Here is a 15,244-nt window from a genome sequence, read left to right on the forward strand (position 1 = left end):
TAAACATTGATTAAAAAGAGATCAAGCTTTTCATCTTGCATTCATCACAATGAGGAAGAGACATTGGCTCATACAGTATGAGAAGAAGGTGCTGATTGGTTGTCCATCGTTGACGTGGCGATGAAGGGAGAGCAGCTAACTGTCAATCTTCATTCTCAGGCTCGGCAGGTGGATGCTGATTGGTCAGGCTGTTGCCATGGCGACACAGTGGGTTTGACTGTCCCGATCACCTTCTTTCTTTTGGAGAAGGTGCAATTCATGTAGAAATACCTTTCCTATACAAAACAGGGCCCTGAGTGTTTATGCTTTAAAGCAAACGTATAATATGGGCCAAAGGCAGGCATATTGCGTTAGACCGCAGATCATCCATGAATGTATCATTGAATGGTAGGACAAGCTCAAGGGGCTGAATGGCCTCCTCCTGTTCCTATGAATGTAGCTTTCAGCATGTGCCAGTGTGTCACTCTGGGGCCCAACTGATTATCTTAAACTGGCTTGCGGTGAGTCTCTGAGCACAGTCTGGATTATTTAATTAATCATGTCCAATAGCAGAGTGCACATCCAATGGTGGCTATCCTTTCAGAGGTTTGCAGCCTTGGGCTGGTTAAGCAGGATCAGATGCTGCCCACAGCGAACGGTAATCGGGCTACATTGTTCGATATGGTCCCCCCAGTCATTGATAGATACAGCCTGCAAACCTGGAATCGCTCGATCACTGATATTCGGATACCACCTTACTGATTTGTGTTTCAGGCAAAACATTAATAGCAACATTCTGTTAGTGGACAGAACCTACTCATGGATTTATTGCTGAGTGAGGCAACTAGCTTCACCGATTGTTTGGATTTTCTGGGACTCCATTTTGTTCCAGGGTATTCTGAGCTAAACTGGGCACCATTCAGCCAGAGGTAGTGGACAGAGGCTCCTTTTCATGAGTTTTCACTGTACACAGCACGTGGTGATTGGTTAGGGTACCTGTTATCGTACAGTTCCACTGACACCTCTCCCATCTCAGCAGCAACCTCTCACAGTGAGCAAATGGCTCCGGCCCAATTCATGTGGTTCCCAATAAGACCAAACTTGTAGCATGCAACTGTAGGAATCCCAGTGTGGATATTGACCAGAAAGTGTGGGTCTTTGCTAGGTAAGGGTTATTGTATTAGTTGAGAATTCTGACATGGAGAAGGGTGAGCTCATTTGCTTGTTCCGTTTCAATGGTCAATGTGGGTGAAAGATGGAGTTTATTAAGCTTGCAGGCTGAAATATTCTGAATATGTCACCTACATATCAGAAATATGAAAAGGCTTAAAGGTCTTTCTCTCAAAGGAGATCTTCTTATGGAAATTAGTAATGATGTTAGCATGAGCTGGACCTGTCTGGTGTGTATACGTGAGCCTCTATTGACAACCACTCCATAAACTAAAAATCACACAACACCAGGTTATAGTCCAACAGGTTTAATTGGAAGCACACTAGCTTTCGGAGCGACGCTCCTTCATCAGGTGATACTGGAGGGCTCGATCCTAACACAGAATTTATAGCAAAAATCTACAGTGTGATGTAACTGAAATTATACATTGAAAAATTGATTGTCTGTTAAGCCTTTCACCTGTTAGAATACAGTGAAAGTTTCCAAATCATGACTCCATAAACTAAACTTGTTGGAAACACAGCCACACCAGAAGCTTATTTAAGCTGAACTGTTAGCATAATTAACCTTCTGCTCAATAAACCTCGTTTCTGTCTGCTCGAGTACCACAGGAGTCAGTGCTTGGACCCCAACTATTCACTGCTAATTTTGATGAAGAAACTCAATGGAATATCTCCAGATTTGCAGCTGACTAAAAGCTAGGTGGAAGGGTGAGCTGTGATGAGGATGCAGTGTAATCTGGACAAGTTGAGTCAGTGAGCAAATACATCGCAGATGAAGTATAACGTGGACAAATATGACATTATTTACTTTAGTATCAAGAGCAGGAAGACGTATTATTGTCTGAACAGTGATCGTATAAGAAAGGGGCAGATGCAATAGGACCTGGTATCCCTCCTGTTCACCAGTCACTGAAAGTCTGCAGACACGTGCAGGTGCAGTAGGCGATGAAGAAACTGAATAGGATGCTTTCACTGTGAGAGAATTCGAGTCCAGGAGCAGGGTGGTCTTGCAATAATATTACAGGAACTTGGAAAAACCACACCCGGAGTATTGTGTGCACTTTTGGTCTCCTTAGCTGAGGAAGGATGTTCCGGCTATGGAGGGAATGGAACAAAGGTTTTCCAGACTGATTCCTGGGATGGCAGGAGCGAGGTATGAAGATAGACTGCATCAGTTCGGACTGCATTCGCTGGAATTTAGAGGAATGAGAGGGGAGTCTCATAGAAACCTATAACCAGTCTAACCAGACTAGACAGGGGAAAAGCCAAAAGGATATTCCTGATAAGCAGGGAGCCTGGAATCAGGGGTCATGGTTTAAAGATATGGGGTAGGCCATTTTTAGGACTGACATGAGGAGAAATGTCTTCAGCCAGTCATCAGCCTGTGGAATTCTGTATCATGGAAGGTAGTTGAGGCCAAAACATGGACTGTTTTCAAGATGGAGTCAGATATAGTTCTTGGGCTAATGAGATCCAGTGTATGGTGGGAAAACGGGTACAGAATTAGATAATCAGCCACGATCATACTGCATGAGGGAGCAGGTTCAAAGGGCTGAACCTCCGACTACTGCTCCTAGTTTCTACATTTCTAAATGTTGCATCCAGTTCTAGATAAGTTTTCCACAAACACAGGGAACGACTCCTTCAAGTTTGCACAGACCACATACGAGTTCCAAATTGGCAGCAATCGCATATCCCCGTTCTCTCTTTTGACATTACGATCTTACGTCCTGACAGATCACTCTGAATCACCAGTGGACCGTTAGACAATGTCACTATTTTGTGGTGTAGTGATAGTAACAAGGTCAGCCAAGTGGATCACATAGATCGAGTTCCCTTATTGGACCAGCTTAACAGCCCCAATCAGGGAGCCCTGGCTGACAGTTAGAAATAGAAGCGTCGGAGTTCCTGTTCACTCTGAGGGAGCTGGAACATTGTCCAAGACTTTGCACATGTAAATAAAGGGGAACTGGATACCAGCTTCTCTGAAGTTACTTCACGTGGCAGTCTAGGTGTACCACTTCTTTCGAGCTCGGGTGTCTGAATCGTCAAGCATTGAATTCGTGAAGTTAACAGTTTTGTTTCAATGAGTGCACCCAAGTAGGCAGCATTACCCAGCTCTTGTTGGTCACCATGAGAAACAGCTCTCCAATTGAAAGGCTGTTGCCCTTTCAGCTTCATGTCTCCTTTTCAGCCATTGCTGTGTGTCTGTGTGTTGTTGGTACATGCGCTGCTGTGTTTGGTCTGTCTTGGTGAGGACGAGCATGGACATTGTCAAGGTAAAGCTGTTCTCTGTCTATTTGAACAGACCCTGGTTCACATGTACTCGGAGATGACTCACTCAGTGGGAGCAGCCGAGAAAGTGTTTGAGTATATGGATCGGAAGTCCGGTGTTCCCACGGACGGGAAGCTGGTAAAGGAGACTCTGAAAGGACATGTAGAATTCCAGAATGTGTCCTTCTCTTACCCAACCAGACCCGACGTTCAAGCCTTAAAGGTAAGATTATAATCAAATCATCTCCTCTATTCTCCGAGATCAGGCATTGTAATGTTACAGTGGATCCCAGAGTGATTCTGAATTAGGCATTGAAGGTAATTTTGCAGGAGATCTCACTGAGATCTGAATCAGATACTAAGACAATGATGTCAGTGAGAGCAGAATCATTTTGGGACAGAAGGACAGATTTGCTCCATCGTTATGGGACAGATTTGTTCCATTGTGCCTGTACTGATTCTGTAACTATAATGTATACTATTGGAGTAGGCCTCAGTTACATCTTAGATCAGGTATGGAGCATACTATTGCAATGGATTACAGTGAGATCTTAGATCACGGACTGAAGACCATAAGACAAAGGAGCAGAAATTAGGCCATTCAGCCCAGTAAGCCTGCTCCACCATTCAGTCATGGCTGATAGGTTTCTCAACCCCATTCTCCTGCTTTCTCATCAAAACCCTTGATCCCTTTGATTCTCAAGAACATATCTATCTCTGTCTTAAATACATCCAATGACCTGGCCTCCACAGCCTTCTGTGGCAATGAATTCCATAGACTCACCACTCTCTGGCTGAAGAAGTTTCTCCTTATCTCCGTTCTAAAAGGTCTTTCCTTTTCTCTAAGGTAGTGCTCTCAGGGCTTAGTCTCTCCTATCAATGGGAACACTTTCTCTATCCAAGCCATTCAATATTCTGTATGTTTCAATTAGATATCCCCTCATCCTTCTGAACTCCATTGAATATAGGCCCTAAGTCCTCAAATGTTCCTCATCTGATGTTCACTCCTGGGACCCTTCTGATGAATCTCCTCTGAACACGTTCCAGGGCCAGTACATCCTTCCTGAGATATGGGGCCCAAAACTGTGCACGATACGCCAAATATGGTCTGACCAGAGCCTCAGCAGTACTATGCCTACTTATATATTCAAGTCCTTTCAAAATAAATGCCATCATTGTATTTGCCTTCCTAACTACTGACTCAACCTGCCTAGTATACCTTGAGAGAATCCGACATTATGATTCAGTGGATTTCTGGGAAATCTTAGATTAGCCAATGAGTGGATGAAGACCATAGATATAGGAGCTAGAGTAGGCTATCTGGCCCATTGAGCCTGCTCTGCCATTCAATAAGGCCATGGCTGGTCCGCTAATCCTCAACTCCACTTTGTTCCCAATAACCTTAGAATTCCTTCCTGATTGAAAATTTGACTATCTCAGTGCTCGATAATCATCTTGAGTGAGTCCATACCCAATCACTTTAACGTCCCCTCTTAAGTCGGTCTCTCCATATCTGGGATCAGCTGAGTGAACCTTCTCTGGACTGCCTCCAATATCTTTCCTTGGTTACCCTTCCCAGTATTCCAGCTGTAGTCTGACTTATGCCTTATATAGGTTTAGTGACACCTCCCTATTTATATACCCTTTGAAATAAAGGTCAGTATTCTGTTTGTTTTCCTATAACCTATTGACTTGAACACTCCTTTTTTGTAATTTATGAACAAGGACGTCCAAATCCCTCTTTCTGCAGTCTTTCTCCATTTAAATAATATTCAATTCCTTTATTCTTGCCAAAGTGTATAACATCACATTTCCCAGTATTGTGGCTTTCTCCAGTCATTTTTACTGCAGAGAGATAGACAGACTGACAGCTTGACATCGTCAAATGGTCACAACTGCACTAACCAATCAGTAGAAGGAGGCCATTCAGCCCCTTATGCCTGTCCTTCCTTTCTATAAAACCATGTCCAATCTGTCCTGGGCCTCATCGCTCTCTTGCCACCTCTGCATAGCTGTCAACTCTGATATTAAGTAATATATCTATACAAATAATCCTCTTAAATTAAATCCTCTAAAACTTCCAATGAACCACCCTTGACAACTCTTTAGGGTAGGGAAGTTCAGACATTCTTTACCCTCTGGGAGCAAAATTTCCTTTCCATATCAGTCTTCAATGAGTGCGCCCTTATTCTGTAACTCTGTTCCCTAATTTGAGACTCTCCCATGAGTGGAAGAGCCTCAACATCTCCCCTGTCAAACCCCTCAGTATCAGCCTTTCAATAAAGTCACCAACTTTCTTCTAAACTCTAATGAATAAAGACCTAATCTAGTTAGCAATTCTTCATAAGTCAAGAATCACCTCGTGAGCTTCGTTTGAACTGTTCCCAATCCCAGTCAATCCTTTTGTAAATACGGGATCAGAACTGTTCCCAGTACTCCAGATATGGCTTCACCAATATTGTGTGTAGTTGTAAGAAGACCCTTCTGTTTCTAATCTCGCCAGTCACAAAGCCCTAAATTCCATGTGCTTTCTTCATTACTTGCTGCACTTACATGCTAACTTGTGTTTCATAAGAACACCCACATGCACTTTTTTTTGGAGTCTCGCTCTATTTAAAAATTATCCTTCCATTAAAGTACATGACCTCGCACTTTCCTACATTAAACCCATCTGTCCAGTTGTATCCCACTGTCTCCACCTATCTGTATCCACTTGCAGATTCCTTATGGTCTTCAGCACAAAGTGCCTTCATCTCATTTGCATCATCGGAAACTGGCTCCCCTTCATTATTCACCCACCCCCTAACTGGTCGCAACAATGTTCATGGAAAAGCTTCCAATAGAATGCCTTTCTCCCACATCCAAACGAACTTATGTTTGAAAAAGAGTTCATTTGATTACCCGTTCTTGAACTGAAGAGTGAGTTTATTAGTTAGTGAAACCCCAAAAAACGTAGAAGTGTAACACAGGCACACAAAGTGAGTCCAAACAAAAAGATAAAAGTGAGTAGATATATGGATCAGTCTCTGGGCAGTTGGGAAAGAGTGAAAGGGGGATAGTGAATGTAGCAGCCATTACATTGGGTGATAAAGTAGGGCGGATATTGGTAGTTGAGCAGTCAATTTTGAAATTCTTCTCTTTGCAATTTAATTGAAATTCTTTTGTCCTGTTTCCTTTCAGCAGTGAATGGCTTTCAGCAAAGTGAGGGCTAGTCTTTACTTTTACCTGAAGGGCAAGGGTGTCTAGAAGCTGTCCTCAAGCTGTGACCTTCACAGAATGCCAGTCCACATGATCACATGATGCATTACAGATTAGGGACTGTACTCTGTGTATGTTTGTGGAAGGGTAAACCATAGAAATGTCGGCAAGAGATGGCTTTCTCCTAAGGCAGTTTAGAAATGTAGGGGTGGAGAACCAGCCACTTATTAACTCTTCTTCTTCACTCTCCCTGTTAGACATGTCTGTGATATCCGTCAGATGTAATTATCCATGGGTTCACACAGGTATCTACCAGATGGCCAGTGAATATACATCTGCAACCATTTTTTGCCTGTGTGTCCTCTAGTTAAAAAAAAAAGACTTGTTGGAATTTAATAGTTCAATGTGACCATTAGTAATTTGGCTTCTGAACCATGATACAGTTGAACCTGTCTTCTCTGTTCTCTCCCAGTGACAGACCACGATGTGTGTGTCCTGTCTTGCCCTGTGCTGACCTGCTCCTTCTCCCTGTCCTGTTTCTTTACAGAACGTCTCCTTTGAGCTAAAGTGTGGTGAGATCACAGCCCTGGTGGGAGCCTCCGGTGGGGGCAAGACGACGTGTGTGAACCTGCTCGAGAGGTTTTATCAACCTCAGTCTGGACAGATCCTGCTGGATGGCAGACCTCTTGAGGAATATGAACATAAATATTACCACAACAAGGTGAGGAGTAGCTGTCCCCCTGTCCCTGGGGATAGAGAGAGTGAGTGGCTCATATAACCCCCAGGGTCAGGGAGAAAAGTCTGAAATGAATAAGGAGGTGCAGAGTGGCAATACCACAAGCAAACTGGGCACATAATACTCCAGGGATTGGCATTCTATTGCCCTGTACTCACTCACTCTCTGCAAATGCTGCATCTCAGCTCCCAGCTTTCTATCCTTCAAGAGGAGGCCTTTTAGCCTGTTCACCACAAAATAGCTTACATCTGATCCACATCTTCTCCAAATCTACCCAATTTGGTTCCATTGCCCTTGGCACGACCGACAAACAAAAAGCTCCAACCTCCGTCTTTATATTTGAACTAACTTCCGTCCTGAGCAACCTTTTGCGACAGGGAAAAGCGTCTACATTTGGATTGAAATATGCCCATTGCCCATCACCCTCTGATCGTTGACCAACCCGAGTGGCCAATGTAATTTATCCCCATCTCTTTCAGCAAGACCGTCGCTGACTGTGGACTGACCACCCTCCCTCTCACCTCCCTCTGTCAGATTATCCCTGCTATAATGGGAAGAAACTGTTGTTTTTCCTCACTTGTGCCCAAAACCTGTAGACCCACCCTCCTGGGCTGTTCCTCCATGAATCTTTGGCTTGTTCTCCTTGATAGAGTAATTCAGATGAACTGTGAGTCGTCTGATTGCTGTGGTGGCTGTGAGAAAACCCAGGGCTTCTTTCCGAAGGAAATCAGGGGAGTTAACCCGGCTAGCATTTATCCTCCAACCTGCCCTCCAACTAAATAAGGCAAGCATTTATTGTTATTGAGCTCTCCAGCACATCTACACTGGTCAAAAATAACCACCTAACTTATCCCATTTTCCAGCACTTGGCCCATTGTCTTGTATGCCTTGGCGTTACAAGTGCCCATCTTGGTTAATGGTATGAGGGTTTCTGTGTCTACCGCCCTGACAGGCAGTGAGTTCAAGGCTCCCTCAAGGTAAAACAGTTTCCCTTCAAAGTGCCCTCTAAACTTTCCAGCCTGTACCTTAAATCTGTGTTCCTGGTCATTGACCCCTCCACCAAGAGAAAATTTCTTCCTCTCTATCCTATCTATGCTCCTGAAAATTGTATAAATCTCAAATCAAGTCCCTTCTGCTTTAGGAAAACAATCCCAGTATGTCCCATCTCTCTCTTGGTACTGAAACTCTGCAGCCCAGACAACTTGCTGGTAAGTCTCCAGTGTTAGAATGAGGATTCCAGAACTGCACACAATACTCTCGCTGTGACCTCCCCAATGTTTTATACAGTTCCAGCATCACCTCCCTGCACTTAAAGCCAGTACCTCAGTTAATAAAGGTAAGTCTATCACTTTACCAACTGCCTCAGTGGGGGATATGCACATCAATTTCCATCTGTCCATCCCAAATTACACATAATATCGGTGTGTAGCATATTGACTACACTCAATACGTCCTTCTCGAGATGTGTGATGCTTTGAGCTGTGTTGAATGATGTTCCTTCATTAACACTCTCGGTCTGTTGGTGAGCACTGAGTACAGGTCTCACTATCCTGCCTGGTCCTCTCACACCGACAGCATTCTACAACCACACTGGAGTCTGTCTCTCTCCTGGTGATTCTGAACAAAACTCTTGTGTTTTTGCTCCTCAGTTGGGTGTCGTGGGACAGGAGCCTGTGCTGTTTGCACTCTCTGTCAGGGACAATATCTGCTATGGTCTCCAGAACGTTCCGATGTCATCGGTCACTGCAGCAGCTCAGAAGGCCAATGCCCATGAATTCATCGAGGGACTGGAGCATGGCTACAGCACAGGTATCATCAGAAACCATACTCGACACCCAGCCAGACTGGGAGTGAGGGCAGGATGATCAGGAGGGACAGTCAGGGACTGTAATTGAATGTGACAGTGAGGGACTCTGTTACTGAGGGTGAGTGTCACTGAGTGTGATTTTGAGGGTCTCCATTCTCGAGGGTGAGCGACTGTAATTGAATGTGACAGTGAGGGACTGTGTTATCGAGGGTGACTGACTGACTGGGCTTTGAGTGTTTGGGAGTTGCTCCCACTGATCTCTGTGGAGGGCTACACCAGTGGGGAGCTCAATTCCATCTCCGAGAGAAGCCACATGAGGAGCTGCTCAGGTCACTGAGCTGCCCCCACTGTATGGAGAAGGGGAAAGGGATCAATACTATGTGAGCATCACTGAAATATTACACTCTCCCGTTCAGATGTCGGAGAGGCAGGAGGACAGCTTTCTGGTGGAGAGAAACAGAGAATAGCCATTGCTCGAGCTCTCATCCGACAACCTCAAATCCTCATCCTTGATGAAGCAACCAGCTCCCTCGATGTGGAGAGTGAGCATACGGTGAGTGAGCAGCCTCAGGTTTCACAGAAAATCTTATTACAGAGCGTTATTAACACTGTGTTATGGTGTAGATTGATAGGGTTTATTACAGGTGTAACAGAGCTTTATTACACTGTGTTAGGGTGTAGATTGATAGGGTTTATTACTGGTGTAACAGATTTATCACAGTGACAGAATTGTTATTCTGCAAAAGGAGTCCATTCAGTGCATTTTGCGTGCACTTACTTTGAGAATATGAATTTTGTTCTAACCTCCAGCCATTTCCCTGTACATCATATCTATTTATATAATCGTTCAATGCCCTTTTGAATACCTCAATTGAATCTACCTTCCCCATATTTCCCAGATGCTGGGTGGAAAGCATCCCACACGTTGCATTCACTTCATCTGCAAAACACTTCAAAACTGGGCCTTTGGTTCTCAATCCAATTATGAGCAGCAACACTTTCTTACTTGTGTATTTTTTTCAGACACTTCATGATTTTAAGAACTTCTATTTCATCTCCACTTAGCTCTCTCTTCCTCTAGGAGTTCAGTCAAATTTTCCCCAATCTCTCTTAAAAGCTAAAAATCACACACCACCAGGTTATAGTCCAACAGGTTTAATTGGAAGCACTAGCTTTCGGAGCGACGCTCCTTCATCAGGTGGTTGGGACGTTTAAGATCATAAGACTCAGATTCTGTGTCTTACAATCATATGTGCCACAACCACCTGATGAAGGAGCAGTGCTCCAAAAGCTAGTGCTTCCAATTAAACCTGTTGGACTATAACCTGGTGGTGTGTGATTTTTAACTTTGTACACCCCAGTCCAACACCGGCACCTCCATATCATCTTCAGTGTCTCATCTCTGGACCCATTCTTGCAAATCGCTTCTGCACTCTCTCTTATACTTTGACCTATTTCCTATAAAATGGTGCCCACAGCTGTTCACAGTACTCCATATGAAGTTGAAACAAGTATGCAGTGTAAGTTCATCAGAAACCCTCTGGTCTTATAATCACTGCCTTAATGAATGAAGCCTGGAATACTCTGTGATTTATTAATAGCTCTCTCCCTCACACTTTTCATGACTTGTGTATGTTTCCCTGTAGGAACCCCTGCTCCAGTACAACATTTAGAATCATACTCTTTATTTTATACTATTTTCATTTTCTTTGTACTAAAGTCCATCAGCTCCAAGTTTTTCCACATTGAACCCTAAATGCCCCCATTTGCCCAGTCCACTACTTGTCAATGTCCTTTTGGATTTACACACTGATCCCTCACACTTTACAATTCTTCTAAGTTTTGCATCATCTGCAAATATGGAAATTGTTCCCAGCAGACCAAGTTCCAGATTATTTGTACATAACAGGAAAAGCAAGGGTCCACTACTGACCCCAAGAGAACTGCACGACAAATCTTCTACTCTCTGCAGAAAACACCCATTTATCTTTATCCTATTATCTTATCCGAGACTGAGTCAATCTTGTATCCATGTTACTGCTGTCCTTTTTAAATCTCAACCATCCATTGTATGGCACTCTTTCTCTCACACACCTTTTGGAAATCCAGATAAACCACAGCAACAGCAATACCCTCATCAAGCTTTTCTGTTACCTTTTCAAAGAACTACGGGAAGTTTGTGAGATACGTTTTTCCCGTAAGAAATTCATACTGCCTCTTCCAAATCATCAATATTTTTCCATGGGGCTACTAAAATTCCCTGAAATAGTTTTCTTCGACGTTTCCTTGCCAATGATAGTATACTGAATGGGCTGCGATTTCTCAGCCTCTGTGTACAATCTCTTGTATTTTGCAATTGTCCAGCCCTCTGACAATCCTCGACCACTCCAAATCCTGGGAGGATTGCAATATTGTGGCTTATACCTCTGCATTTTCCACTTTCACTTCCTCTATATCCTTGGATGCATCTCCTCTGGTCCTGATTTAAGTACAAACAGCTTATCCAACGCCACATCTTTATCAATTTAAAAGTTTTGTAACTGACTGGGTTTACTCCTCTGTCACAATTTCCTTCTGTATATTCAAGGCTGAGACAGACAGATTTTTCCACAGTGAGGGAATCAAGGGTGATGGGGAAAAGGCGGGAAAAAAATGTTGAGGATGATCAGATCAGTCATGATCTCACTTAGTGGGCTGAATGGCCTGACATGTGGTCTTGTGACCAAGGCAGCACCTACATTGTAGGTAAAGACAGATGCAAAGTATCCTTGAACCCCTCTGAGTTGCCTCTTACCTTCATGTGTATATCCCCTTTTTGATGCCTAATCAGCCCTCTCCCCTGTTTACCACCTCTTACTGTTCATGTCCGTATTGGAGACTTTGGCATTGTCCCTTTATGTTAGCTGCCAGCCTTCTCCCATAATTTCTCTTTGTTTCACTTATTTTCTCACCTTCCCACCCAAACCTTAAATATTCCTCCTCACTCTTAGTTGTATTATCTGTCTGACACCTGCCAAAAGCAGACTTTCTCTACTTTATCGGAGTGTCTATCTCCTGGCCATCCAGGGAGCTCCCGATTTGATGGTCCCACCTTTCCTTTTGGAGGGAATATACCTTGACTGTACCTGGACCATCCCCTTCCCATTGTTCAGCTGCTGTTTTTCCCCACCAACCTTTTGTTCCATTTGATCAGTCCAGCTCTGCTCCTGTCCCTTTAAAATCCTCTCTCTGTCAGTTGATTCTTCTTCCTCTGGAGTGACCCATGACATTTCCCACCGTTGGCTTGAACCGTTTGATACAATGATCACTGATCCTTAATTCCTTCTCCTTCACTTGGCCAGCCTCACTTCCAGAAGCCTGCTCTTGCAGAGCCTCCTTCCTTGTTAGACTGGACACACATTGCTGCTGGAATCTCTCCTGGATACAGTCTAGGAAGACTTGTCCCTCCCTGCCCCTTATACCACACTATCCCAGTCTGTATACAGCTAATTAAAGTCCTCCATTATAACTAATATATGATGTTTACACCTCTCTAATTCCCCTGCAGGTTTGTTCATTTACGTCCTCCCCACTTGCTGCTGTTCTACAGACTATACTGAGCAATGTATCTAAACCTTTACATTAGATTGATTCTGCCCTTTAACCTTCTGAAATGTTCTATTTCCTCAGAACTACAAAGCATCACCCGTGATCCCTTTTGTATTTTCCTGAATACCTTCTCCTGAGGAATAGTTAACACCACCTTGCTCTTCAATGAGTCAGAACTCCATCACCACCATCACTTCTCCATTCCTGAAGAAGGGCTAATGCCCGAAACGTCGATTCTCCTGTTCCCTAGATGCTGCCTGACCTGCTGCGCTTTTCCAGCAACACATTTCCATCTCTGATCTCCAGCATCTGCAGACCTCACTTTCTCCTCACAGAACTCCATCACCACCAACACATCGTAATTCTAATTCAAAATCTGCATCTGTAACTCCCTCACCATCTTCCCTAATCTCTGTGTATTCACCAACATGATTTAGATTCTTGCTCTTACACTGACTCCGCTGAATAACTTATTATTCTCTCATTGGTGCGAGCTGGCATTTCAGGAACCCTAGTCTGCTCCTCTGTTATTTTCGCTTGATCCTACACTCCCGCCAAGTTAGTTTAAAACGCTCACCGTGACACTAACAAAACACCCTCGAGAAGCTCAGTCCCAGGTGGAACCATTCTGGCTTGGGGCCATCTTCTCCAGAGCAGTGGTTAGCACTGCTGCCTCACAACACCGGGGACTCAGGTTCGATTCCAGTCTCGGATGACTGTCTGTGTGGAGTTTGCACATTCTCCCCGTGTCTGTGTGGGTTTCCTCCGGGTGCTCTGCTTTCCTCCCACAAAGATGTGCAGGTCAGGTTAATTGGCCATGCTAAATTGCCCGTAGCGTTAGGTGCATTAGTCAGAGGGAATTGGGTCTGGGTGGGTTACTCTTTGGAGGGTCGGTGTGGACTGGTTGGGCCATTGGGCCTGTTTCCACACTGTAGGGAATCTAATCTAATCTAGAAATCTCCAGCTCCTGCACTATCGTTCCAGCTATGGTGACACTTCCTGCACACGGGCTTGCATGTGACATTGGAAGTGACCCTAACTGCCCACTGACACACTTGGCTGAGCTGTTCTGCACTTCTAACCTGAAACTTTTAAATCTATTCCCTCCTCTAATTTACTTTAGCCTCAGTCTCATAATATTAACAATACACTGCCATACAATAAATTGCTTCTCTCCCCTATGCTTATAAACTCTCACTTTCCCTGTGCTAGTTTACACATTTATGTTTTCCAAATTATTGGAGTTGAAATACAGTCCCCAACATCAACTACTCAACAACCAATAAACTTGCAAATGTCCTGCAATCACCTTGATCCTCCAGCTTAGCTCCAGGTAGGTGTTCCGGGGCAGGTCTGCCTCCTCTCACCCTGGAAAGGAAGGGTGTTGATTGGTTGGGTTTCTTACTGATGTCATGACGGTTTTCCACAGTCTAATAGAGGAGATGGTGGTGGGGACATGGGCAGCACTGTAAGATTTACATCTCCAGATCCCCCAGCCCACTGATGGCATTAGGCGACACTGACTCTATGTGCCTGCTGTTAATACTCACTCTCGCTATCTCTGTCTCGCTCTCACTCTGTCTCTCGCTCTCTCTCGCTCGCGCTCTCTCGCTCTCGCTCACTCTCTCTCTCTCGCTCTCTCTCTCTCTCGCTCACTCTCTCTCTCTCGCTCTCTCTCGCTCTCTCTCACGCTCTCTCTCTCCCCTCCCAGATCCAGCAGGCGTTATCGAAGGACGCGGGACAAACCATCCTGGTCATTGCCCACCGCCTGAAGACTGTGGAGAAGGCTGACAAGATCATTGTGATTGAGAGAGGGATGGTGGTGGAGGAGGGAAAGCACGAGGAATTAATGGAGAGAAAAGGCTGCTATTTCCACCTGCTACAGAGACTGTCACATAACGGGGAGCAGAGCGTGACTGAGTTTTAACCAGACTCTGGAATGGAGGGCTTGGAGCCACAATCCAAATCACCCCTCCATGAAAAGCACACTGTCTTCATTTTAATATGATAGTAGTTTTGTATTTTGCTTCTGTATATATTGAACTGAGCTTTTGGTGTAATCACTGTCTCACACAGCAATGTGAGGTTTGTAATTAGGTTCAAACGCATTTGATTAAAACATAAAAATGCTGGAAATATGCAACAAAAACAGAAGGTAGACGAACTCAGCAGGTGTATGCAGAGAGAAACAGCATTAATGGCTGGAGTCTGGTCACCATTCTTCAGAAGTGATAGGAGCTGGGAAAAGGTAGGATAGATTGCTAATGAGAGGGGTTGACGGGGTGCAGAATGTGGGGAGGAATTATCAGATAGATGGAGAGTGGTCTTGAACAAAGGAACAAAAAGAAGGGGCCATTCATTTAAAACTGAGCTGCAAATGAATATCTTCTCCCAGAGGGTTGTGAATATTTGTAACTCTCTGTAACCCCAGAGAGTTATGGAGACTAGCTCACTGAAAGTATTGAAAGAGGAGGTTGATTTATGAAATA

The 15,244-nt window shown here is 44.3% G+C and overlaps 1 protein-coding gene across 2 annotated transcripts in view; it reads left to right on the forward strand.

Annotated features, from left to right (window-relative positions):
• The window catches only part of LOC122541208 (antigen peptide transporter 2-like), a 31,520-nt gene extending 16,629 nt beyond the window's left edge, over window positions 1-14,891 (forward strand). Inside the window, exons 7-11 of one of the 2 annotated variants that reach the window (XM_087979755.1) lie at window positions 3,461-3,649; window positions 7,172-7,345; window positions 9,010-9,169; window positions 9,584-9,720; window positions 14,467-14,891. In XM_087979755.1, coding sequence (XP_087835881.1) covers window positions 3,461-3,649; window positions 7,172-7,345; window positions 9,010-9,169; window positions 9,584-9,720; window positions 14,467-14,682 — 876 coding nt within the window. In that variant the 3' untranslated portion in view covers window positions 14,683-14,891. Of the gene's footprint in view, window positions 1-3,460; window positions 3,650-7,171; window positions 7,346-9,009; window positions 9,170-9,583; window positions 9,721-12,836; window positions 14,012-14,466 lie in introns of those variants that run through there. The other variant, XM_087979756.1, reaches the window with a different exon arrangement.
• The last annotated feature ends 353 nt before the right edge of the window (window positions 14,892-15,244 follow it).

The sequence above is a fragment of the Chiloscyllium plagiosum genome, unplaced genomic scaffold (assembly GCF_037043375.1).
Source record: "Chiloscyllium plagiosum isolate Xiang-an unplaced genomic scaffold, Cpla_swu_hap1 HiC_scaffold_35, whole genome shotgun sequence".
In the NCBI taxonomy this organism is placed as follows: domain Eukaryota; kingdom Metazoa; phylum Chordata; class Chondrichthyes; order Orectolobiformes; family Hemiscylliidae; genus Chiloscyllium; species Chiloscyllium plagiosum.